General features: G+C 50.2%; 1 protein-coding gene across 3 annotated transcripts in view; it reads right to left on the bottom strand.

Annotated features, from left to right (window-relative positions):
- Positions 1-3,815: 3,815 nt before the first annotated feature.
- Positions 3,816-10,394, bottom strand: part of CAPN1 (calpain 1) — a 31,865-nt gene continuing 25,286 nt past the window's right edge. For all 3 annotated transcript variants that reach the window (XM_051967032.1, XM_051967033.1, XM_051967034.1), the window contains 10 exons: positions 9,712-9,923; positions 9,475-9,514; positions 9,067-9,132; positions 8,915-8,972; positions 8,234-8,298; positions 7,678-7,746; positions 7,264-7,342; positions 5,418-5,534; positions 5,152-5,210; positions 3,816-4,758 (listed from right to left, as the gene is read on the bottom strand). In XM_051967032.1, coding sequence (XP_051822992.1) covers positions 4,732-4,758; positions 5,152-5,210; positions 5,418-5,534; positions 7,264-7,342; positions 7,678-7,746; positions 8,234-8,298; positions 8,915-8,972; positions 9,067-9,132; positions 9,475-9,514; positions 9,712-9,923 — 792 coding nt within the window. In that variant the 3' untranslated portion in view covers positions 3,816-4,731. The remainder of the gene's footprint in view (positions 4,759-5,151; positions 5,211-5,417; positions 5,535-7,263; positions 7,343-7,677; positions 7,747-8,233; positions 8,299-8,914; positions 8,973-9,066; positions 9,133-9,474; positions 9,515-9,711; positions 9,924-10,394) is intronic.

Genomic DNA, 10,394 nt, shown 5'->3' with positions numbered 1-10,394 from the left:
ACAGAGAGAGAGGGAGAAAAGACAGACAGAGAGAGAGAGAGAGAAACAGACAGAGACAGAGAGAGAGGAGGGACAATGGAGAGAGAAAAAGAAGGGAGGGAGAGAGGCAGGGAGAGGAGAAAGAGACAGACAGAGACAGAGAAAGACAGAGACAGACAGAAACAAAGAGAGAGAGAGAGAGAGAGAGAGAGACGGAGAAACAGAGACAGAAACAAAGAGAGAGAGAGAGAGAGAGAGAGAGAGAGAGAGAGAGAGAGAGAGAGAGACAGAGAGACAGAGAGAGAGAGAGAGAGACAGAGAGAAACAGAAAGAGGTAGAGACAGAGAGACAGAGACAGAGAGAGAGGAGGGACAAAGGAGAGAGAAAAAGAAGGGAGGGAGAGAGACAGGGAAAGGAGAGAGAGACAGAGACAGAGAGAGAGGAGGGACAACGGAGAGAGAAAAAGAAGGGCAGGAGAGAGGCAGGGAGAGGAGAAAGAGAGAGAGACAGGGAGAGGAGAGACAGACAGACAGAGACAAAGACAAAGAGAGACAGAGACAGAGAGAGGAGAGAAAGAGAGATAAGAGACTGAGGAGAGGGGACAGGAGGGCAGAGATCTGCATCCAGCTCCTCCAACTCTTTCCATAACACAGGCTGCTCTCCAGACTCCTAGACCATATACGGGACCAACAAGCTCAAATTGGCTCACCCTCCCCGCCACCCTCCCCTCCGAGCCTGGCACAGGAAGCTAGGAGCTGGAGTTGTAGACCGTCTCTATACTGAGATGTCAACCTATCGAAGCTCAATCTCATCTGGAAAATGGGGATAATTGTGTCAGCTCCCTCACAAGGTTGATGAGGAAACATTCTTACTCACAAGCCTAGTTTTCCCTCTCCAGATCAGCCTTAGAATGGGCTGGAAGGAAAAACTTTGGCTTCCACCTTCCTGTTCAGAAGACTCCAACCACTAAAAGACCCAGAATTCAGTTCTCAGTGCCCGATTCCGTTGTGAGACAAGCTGTTTTTGTTTTCGGGCCTCCCCTTGCCTCATCTATAAAATGGGCTGAGTGCCTCACTCTGTGCCCAGAATCCTTCAATGACCACGGGGGGACTCAAGACTCAAGACAAGGGTGGACCAAAGTTGGCATCTGCTGCTCCCTGCCAGATACTAATCCTAAAGATGCTTCTAGGACCTCGAAGTTCATCCAGGATCTCAGCTGGTCTGCCCAGGAGCCTTGAATGGAGGGTAGGCGCTATGGGGATCATTGTCCATATTTGACCAATATGGAAACTGAGGCTGAGAGATGGACCCCCCCAACCCCACCCTCCAAGATCATAGAGCTAGAAAGCAGCGGTCACTGATATCAACTCTTTTGAGTCTTCAGCAAAGACTCCATTGCAAGGTATAATAAAAAAAAAAAAAAGTCTTCTTTCCACCCCCCAAAAAAAGACTCAAGATCAGAGATCTTTGCAGTGAAATGCCATTCTCTGGAGCTCCCTCAAATCACTCGTATAGACCCTGTCCAGAAGCCGGAATACTTTCATCTGGAACAAACTGAATTGCGGGGTACAGGAGATGCAAGGGATAGTCCAATGGGGAGTATAATTGCCTCCCATGCATTGGGGCACCATGGAACTGGCAGGGCCTGAAGGGTCAGAAACCGAGGGAAGGAACAGAGTCGTATAATGAGACAGACAATAGAGAACTGTGAGGTAGGAGAATGGCTTCCTTTTGATTGTAGGAAACAATCCCCATGTTGGTACCCTGGGTCAAAGGCCCAGTCACCCTACCCTAGTTGTGAGCCCGCCAGAAAGCCTAAAGGCCCTACAAGAACAGAATCCCTAGGATATATGTCATGTTGGGTGAACGGATCCTAGAACAGGGGTCACTTTCAAAATTGTAGGTCCTATCTATTTAAATTGGTCGTCAGGGCCATGCTCCCTGCGGTCTCTGTGCTCCGTGATAAGCCTGTGGTCTCCGTGCCCTGAGATAAGCCTAGTTTCCAGAGCGTTAATGGCTCACAAAATAGGGGAGTGCTTATCTCGGTACAAACCACTGGGCCCCAGGAGGGACGGACAGAACTTATGTAAGCAGCAGGTGTGTGAGTAGGTGCCAGGGCAGCCTCCTTCACCCAGAACATGGCATGAAAGAAGTAGCTGTACCCAAGGAAACCCTGGGGGGGATCAGGGATGTGCCAGCTGGAGGCTTGGGTGTCAGGGACCGCCTGGGAGGGCCAGCACATTCAGGCCTGCAAATGGGGTGGAGGCTGCTGGGAACTGGAGCAAAGGGACTGCGTGTACAGCCCAAAGTTGGAGGCCCCAGAGGACACCTTTGACACAGAAGAGAGAGCAACAATCCCAGGGAGGAGCCGAGCTGGGTATGGGTGAGAAAAAGGCCCAAGAAAGCCCATTCCCCCAGTCCCAAGTCAGGCCCTAACTCTGTGCTCCTCTGGCCGCACAGATGGCCCAGGGCAGCTGGCTTTGCTACCCTGGCTCTCCAGCCATATCCCATCTTCCTTCCTAGGCAGCCAGCCCTTGGAAGATGGCCCCAGGCTAGAGGCTGATGGACAAGCTTCTTTCCTTCCCCAGAGCCAGATCCCCTTTCCCATAATCCCCTCCTAGAGTCCCAGCATCTCAACAGCTGGACGGAACCTCAAAGTCCCCCTAGCCTAGCCAGATCTAAAAGGAATTGCCTTTCTAGGATCCCAAGTGCCAGCAGCTTTCCGGGAAGGAGAGCCTACCCCCTCCAGAGGAAGCCCATCCCACATTGGGCAGTTCTACTAATGTCCTTCGTCTGCCCTTCTGGTCATCCCGGATACCATCTCAGCACCATCTTGGCCCTTTTTCCCTCCTTGGGGAGGGCAGCGCCACTCCCCACCTCCCCCCTGCCCAATGTTCTTCATTTTAGCTCCAGTCCCTGCAATTGGCTAACGGATCCTCCAGGATCTCCCCTCATCAAACCACTCTCCAAATTAAATCATTTTTTAACCATGTCCGACTCTTCGTGACCTACAAAGGGTTTTCTTGGCAAAGATATTGGAGTCGTTTATCATTTCCTTCTCCAGCTCATCTTACAGATGAGGAAATTAAGGCAAATAAGAGTGATTTGCCTATTTATATACTGTTTCCTTCCTCCTGACTGTTCCTCCAGCTTATTCCCTCACCAAACCATTCTCCAAACATATTCCTAAAGCACAGAGCTGGTCTCCTTGTTCCCCTGCTCAAAAAGTCCCAGTGGTCCTTATGGCTTCAAGCGTAAAAGAAAACTCCTGTTTGGAGTTAAAACGAAAGTTTTACTTAATACTTCCTGGCTGTGTGACCCTGGGCAAGTCACTTAACCCCCATTGCCTCAGGAAAAACAAAACAAAACAAAACAAAACAAACAAAAAAAAACAGTCCTTCTGGCTATAAGTGAACTTACACAAGCACTTCCCCAAGCACTACTTGACTGTCCTGCCAATTGAGCTTATTTGCAGTCCTTGTATGTGATATTTCACCTTAAGGTCAACAAGGTTTGCTCCTCACTTGGCGTGCTTTCCCCTGCTCACCTCCACCAGGAAGGATCCCTAGCTTGTTCGAGAGCAGAACCCAGGGGTCACTTCCTACAAGAAGCCAGACCAGATTCACCACCGTACCCAAATTAATTTGAATACATTGTCTTGTTTTATCTGTGTACTGAAGCAGAATGGAAGAATAGGAGCTGGTTCAAGTTTTTCTCTGTAATATAGTGCCTGGTAAACAGTAGGTGCTTAACACATGCTTCTCGGGTGTTATGAAGCAACAAGTGGGTGTTTTTCTCATAGGCAAACCACAATAAACTCTGGCAGGAGAGAGGACTCGAGGTTTTTTCTGTTTTATTTGGGGTTCTTTGGCATGAGAATGGTTGGTTGGGTTCTACAAGAAAACATCTACCACCTTTAGCCTAGGTATATCTCCTCAGATGGCCCCACAACCATAAACCCAGTCCCTAAAGAGATCCCCATACAATCACCAAGTATAAAAAAAACTAGCAGGAACAAAAAAGAGGTTGGCCCTCCCAGGATATGCAGCAGCCTTCAGAGAGCCAATCAGGGCCCAAGTGAGGCAGGGGCTGGCGGTCACCCCAAAGTGGGGCCATGTGGCTTTCTCAATGTGAAGGTCCCGATGGTTTCCAGGAACGGAGCACAGGGACTCCTCAAAGGACCAGGCCGGGAGGGGATGGGCAAAGCGAATCAGTGGGGAGGGTGTAAGATCAAAAGGAAGGCCAGTCTAGGGGCAGGTGAGTGTCCATCCACAGTCCAGGGCAGGGGTCTTCTGGCCCATACTCTGAGGGGTTTCTTGGAAGCAATAATAGAAGCCAGCCTCAATTTCCGGTGGGCATCAGGTGGGCAGGTCAGTGAAGAGGGCTATGTGGGCAGTGGCCTCTGGCGGGGACCGTCCCAGCTTGCCCTGTGACCCCTGTCCCAAGGTTGGCACAGGATCAAGCAGCATTCCTGGCTTCCATGCTGAAGGATTGAGTAGACTCAAGGCTGGGGTCCATGGGACTCCTTCCCCACCTTCCGGAGGGCCTACCAGGTCTGTGTCTTAGGCACAAGTGAGGAAGGCGTGCTCCTATCTAGTGGAGGATATCCGTGGCAGCTCAGAGGGGAGGGAGGCAGGAGGAAGGGCAGCTTCCCATCTCTCCTGAGAAGGCACTTGAAGCTGGGGTCATGTGGCAGACAGAAGAGGGGACCGGGGTCAGTGCAGAGAGAGGTGGAAGCCTGCTCCATCCACTTCATGCAAACATGGTCAACTGTAACCACTGGAAAGAGGGAGAAAGAGAAAGTCAGCGCTGAGAAAAGAATCTGGAAAGGAGAGGGGAGAGATGGGGGTGTTCTCCAGTTCTCCCTCCCTCTCAATCCCTGGCCATCCTGTCTCCCAAATCAACTCAGCTTTGCTCCTTGGAGTCAGGTGCCCTGGCCCCCAGCTCTCCTTTTCATTTCTGCATCAGGTAACTTGCCCTGAAGCCTTGTGAGCCAAATGTTTCTCTTCTCCCACAAATCCTAATCAACTACCCAATCCCCCAGCTCTCCCTTTCATTTTAGCACCGAGAATCTTGCCCTGAACTCGCCAGAGTCCTGAGCCAAATGCTTCTCTTCTCCCACAAACCCAGTTCCCAAGAGAGAAGGAGAGAAAGGGAAAATCAGGCCGTTACCCTGAATAAGTCAAAATTCACAATTCCATCTTTGTCTGTGTCCAGGGCCTGGAAAAATCCTGTGAAAGTACAAGGAAAAAAGAGATGAGACAGGCAGGCCCAAGTCAGAGTGTGTTCCTCCCAGCCAGAGAACAGGTTCCCCCTTTTCTGACATATACACACATATGTCTGTGTGCACATGCCCATGTCTTCCCTGCCAGACAGACACAAAAAGCAAATTTTCCCAGAGCGCTCAAGGAAGGGAAGGAAGGGAGAGCAGTACTCACGGAACATGGTCTCCAGCCGCACGAGACAGCACACAAAACTGTCGAAGTTCAAGTTCAGGTCAGCCTCTGAGTAGCGAGTTATGATCAGTCCGTACAGCTTCTTATTTAACTTGTACCCTGGTCCAGGAAGAAAAAAAAAAAAATCAGCCCTGGGGCCAAGTCTGATGGCTTATTTATGCTGGTCCAATCGGAAACCAATTTAAATTTGCTCAAACTAGTCACCAATGCCCTACCCCTTCAAACTCCATAATGTTCTCACGTTCATCTTATTAAGTTCTGCTCTCATTCCTGAAGCCCAAGTTGTTCCATCCTTAAAAAACTCCTCTCTAAAACTCACCTTCCTTGAGAGCTCTCTTTCCTTTCATAGGTAAACCCTTAAGAAAAGCCATCTACACTTCTTTATCTTCCTTATTTCTACTTATGCTCTTCCCACCCACCCATGCTCCTCCTACTCCCTTCTTTGCACTAAGGGTTCTCTCCAGGATAACCAGCAATCTCTTAATTACTAAATCTAATGAGGCTTTTTTTCATTCTTTCATTCTTGACTTCTTAGTCAACAACGAATCCCAGGACAAGCCCCATTTGATCATGGTTTGGCCCCTGATTTGCTCAGTGAATGTAAATAGCAAATGTTTCAGTCTTGACCAGAAACCCTGAAGGTCTTCCTCTGCCAGATTGACTTAAGTAAAAGAGGCCATTCTCTGCCTCATTTTTTACCTAACCTCAATCACTGATCGGGGATTGTTTCAGGTAAACTGAGACCTCTTAAAGACCTTAACTTAAAAGACCAAGGTCTCCCACTCCATCTGGGCCCATCTCCAGTCATCCTGATCTATATCTTGCCACTGGATAGAAATAGGTCCAGAGGAGAAAGTGAGACTGGGGACTCCAACTCACTTGGATGTCTTAACATCACACCCCTGATGTCAGGGTCCTCTTGGAGAACGAAGCACAAAGAACAACTTGACCTCTGGGTAGTTTTTAACTCTCTCCAAGAGGACAATGAAGGACAAAGAACAACTTGACCTCTGGGTAGTTTTTAACACAGTTAAACGACCACCCCCTCCTGCCTCATCTTTTGATGCATGTTCTCTCCTGGGTCTGCTGTCTGACCACGCCTTTCAGTTTCCTTTGCTGAATGATCAAGGGCTATCGTTCTCAAACTCTTTGGTTTCAGGGCCCATTTAAAATTACTGAGAATCTCTTCCCCTCTCCCTCCACCTAAGCTTTTGGCTATGAGTTAAATCCATCAATGTTCACCTTTACAAGAGCAATATTCGGTATTACAAATAAAAGCCTATTAGTATTAAGAAAAAGGTTTTAAATTCATGGATCCCTGAAAGAATGTGGAACACCCACAGGGGTCCCCAGACCATCTTTGACTACTACTGGTACAGGGGATAGGGCACTGGACTTGTCTTTGCCAATAGTCACATAGTTAGACAACTCCACCTCAGCTCTCCGGACTCCAGAATCTCTGTGAATTAAACACGGAGTTTCTCCAACAAACTTGCTGGGAGTCAGGGACAGAAGGAGCACCCTTGGCCTAGAAATAATTAATCCAAAAAGGGATCCCTGGAGAGGCTCAGTTATAGGAGAGAGTAGAAGACTCTTCAGGAAGCCCTGGAAGTGGAGGAGTTGGTGGCAACACAGACGCAGTTCCAAGATCCTTGCTTCTAAGTTGAATCACTTTGGGAGAATCATCCTCTGTGGGCCTCAGTTCACTCTATTGTTGGACCTCTGTGCTCTGAGGAGCAGGAGGCCATCCCCTGAGCATTACCGCCATCAACAGGCCACCCCACCCCCAGCTGCAGGCAATTCCTTCCCCACAAGATCGAGATTTCACCTGCTGCCTCAAGAGCCATCCGCATCTCGTAGGAACTCATGCTGCCCGACTTGTCTAGGTCATACTTTCGAAAGATGGACTAGAGAGAGAGGAAAGGGAACAGGTTAATCCATCCATCTTCCCCAGGGGCCTCTATTGGACCATAACCAATGGGTAGAGATACTGAGGCTGCAATGGAAGAGGGGGGAACCACTTCTTCTGGCCTGGATGTTTTGATTTCAGGGTTGGGGGAAATCGGGCATAGCCAAACTACAGAACTGGATACCAGGGGTTCTTCTGATCTTGGAGAACAGCCAATAAGAGCGGGCCCACCTCCTCCTGCCAGCTAGTCAGCAAATCTTAAATAGCCAGCTTAGAGCTCCACTACCCCAGGGCCTGAGGAGACAGAAGAACAAGGACAACCCATTTCCTTACCAGGTAATTTTTGATTCGGTTCCAGAGGATGTTAAACTCCACCAGCCCCAGTTTCCCATTGCCATCCCGCTGGACCAGAGTTAAGAGAGAAACTACAAAGGTTTGCATGAGGAAAATGCCCAAAGCGGGGAGGGGATGGGGGCAGAGGGTTCACAGGTTCAAGGACTTCACAAGCATCTAAGTTGCCCCCACGGTTTTAAAGATGAGAAAACTAAAACCCAAAGAAACCAACTGATTTGTCCAAGTTCACATAGAAAATAAATGACAGGGGCTGAACTTGAACTCAGGTTCTCTGGCTCCCAATGCCATGTTCTCCGCAGCGTGCTACACTGCCCCTTCTGGGGAAGGGGAGATGAGAAAAAAGAGGAAAGGGGATAGGAAAGCAGATTCATAAAAAGACTCTTTGAACCAGACTCCATTCCCAGCCCATTCCATCTAAACCTCTCCCCTATCATGCCTAGACTGGCCTCCCCAAAGCTGCGTCCAAACCTCCCTGCCACTGGCTAGAGGGGAGCCGGCCTCCCCTGCAACCTCCTGCCCCCACTCCAAAGGATACATCCATGAGATTCACCATACTTCGGCACGACTCCTTGCTGAAGCCATCGGTCCGGAGATCTTTGTCTGTGAAGGGAGAAGGAAGGGAGGTGTTTGAGATTGGGATGGGGGAGGCAGAGAGAGAAGAATCCTGGGAAAACAAGGCAGGGAGGCAATGGCTGCTGGGAGTTATTCTGATGGGATCCAAGGATTTTTAAAGGCAACTAACCATCCTTTCATTCATTCATTAGCAAGCTTTTGTAAAGTTCCTACTATGTGCTAGGCACTGTGGATTCAAAGATAAAAAGGAAAGAGAACGGGCCTCAGGCAGCTTCTATGGGGCAGATACTGTATATCCCAGATAAGTTAATGCCAAGTAGTACTGGTGAGCGGGCAGGTATTGCCAGGTTTAGCACAGAGGAAGAGCCTAAGCAACTTTCATCCATTCCTTTTATAAAGGCGGAAACCAGGGAGCTGTCCGTGGTCCTAAAGTTAAGACGACTCAGACCCTGGACTCCAAAGCCAGGTCTTAGTCAATGAACTTTGCCTTGAATTACTCAACAAATCGTCATGAATAAGCGCTCTCTTTGTGCACGCACAGTCTTCCCCTCAAGTCCTTGTTCTGGGGAAGGAGGAGGAAGCGGAAGATAGCAGGATTCCGGGTCCGAGGAGGGAAGCCCCTGAGTTCATCCGGGACACTCACGTTTAGAGATGATTTTGTTCAGGATGGTCTGCAGTTCCTTGACACTGATCTCCTCGTCCTGGTGAGAAAGGGGTGGAGAAGAGGATGAGGTGGACCGCCGGGAAGCTGGGTCCCTCTCCCACCTCCCAAATCTCTTCCAAAGCCCCACTCACCTCCCCAGCCAGCTGCTTAAAAAGATCCTTGAAGGTGCTATCGATCTCTTCTTCAGAAAGCACTTTCTGTGATAAACAAGGGGGAGGGGAGGGGGTAAGTAGCCAGGGTCCTTCACCTCCCAGTGTGCACCCACCCTAAGCTAAGCACACTCTTCCCTAGAAAGTGCAGAGGGGCTGAGAGGTTAGGATGTCAGGACGGCCTCCACAACTCCAAACCCTTAAAGATCGCCTTGTCCCAAAGGAACAGGAACCCAAGAAGGGGAGGGCTGGCCTGGAGTCCCACAAGCTAGCTAGTGGCAAAGCCAGGATTGGAAGCAGCTCCAATTCCACAGCACAATGCTACCTGATGGGGGGGAGAAAGGAACGTGGCTTCCACCCACCAACCCCACTCGGAGAAAAGCTGCCTACCTCATCGGGCAGGTTAGCTTCAATCTTGTCATCCAGCTCCCTGGAGAAAGGGACACACACACACACATACACACACACATATACACTGGTCAGCAAGAAGGGCATGGGGAGACCTCGGAGACCTGGGGAGCGGAGGCAGTGGGGGGGAGACTGAGGCACCCAAACAGGGACAGCCGGGGGAGCCGGGGGCTGAGCTGGGGAGGGGAAAGGCCCATTTCCACCTTCTCGGCTACTCACTCCGTCCCGGCCTTCTTCTCAGAGAAGAAGCGCAGCACAAAGTCCCCCTCCTTGTTTGGCTCAAAGGTGGAGGGCACCACGATGTACTCCCCGGGAGGCAGGCAGAGGCGTGAGCTGACCTCCCGCAGGTTGACGAACTGCTCCGAGCGGGCCAGGGACGAGTGCGAGAGGAAAAAGTCCCGCTTCAGGTGCACGGAAGGCTGGCCCACCAACTGTTGACGAGGAAAAGGCAGCGTGGGTGGGGGGCCAATAGCCAAAGACATTCCTAAGTCATTGGGAGCTACAGAGAACCGGTGGAAGGCAGCGTCCACACTCACAAAGCCCTGGGCAGGAAATTCTACTGGTATCATTCTCCCAGGGCATAGAGGAAGCCACAGAGGGCGGAAGCACACTAAGGTCATAAAGCACAATGCAGAGGAGAATCTTGGCCCCATCCTTCCCCCTAGCCATAGTATCATTCATGTAATACAGCATACAGGGTCCCGGGCTTGAAGCAAAGGTCCTGCCCCGACACTTGACTTGGGACCCTGTCATTTTTCTAATCTGGGTCTCAGTTTTCCTCTTCTCTACAATGGGGAAAATACCAGCACAACTTCCCTCAGAGATGTGGGGAAGAAAGTGCTTTGTCAGCCTTCAGGCGTTAGAGGAATGGGCAGCGAAGTGGAAGAACCAGCCCAAATCTT

Source organism: Antechinus flavipes, chromosome 6, assembly GCF_016432865.1.
Source record: "Antechinus flavipes isolate AdamAnt ecotype Samford, QLD, Australia chromosome 6, AdamAnt_v2, whole genome shotgun sequence".
NCBI classification, from domain to species: domain Eukaryota; kingdom Metazoa; phylum Chordata; class Mammalia; order Dasyuromorphia; family Dasyuridae; genus Antechinus; species Antechinus flavipes.
Note: the sequence above shows the minus strand (reverse complement) of the source record. Positions and strands in the feature narration are given on the sequence as shown.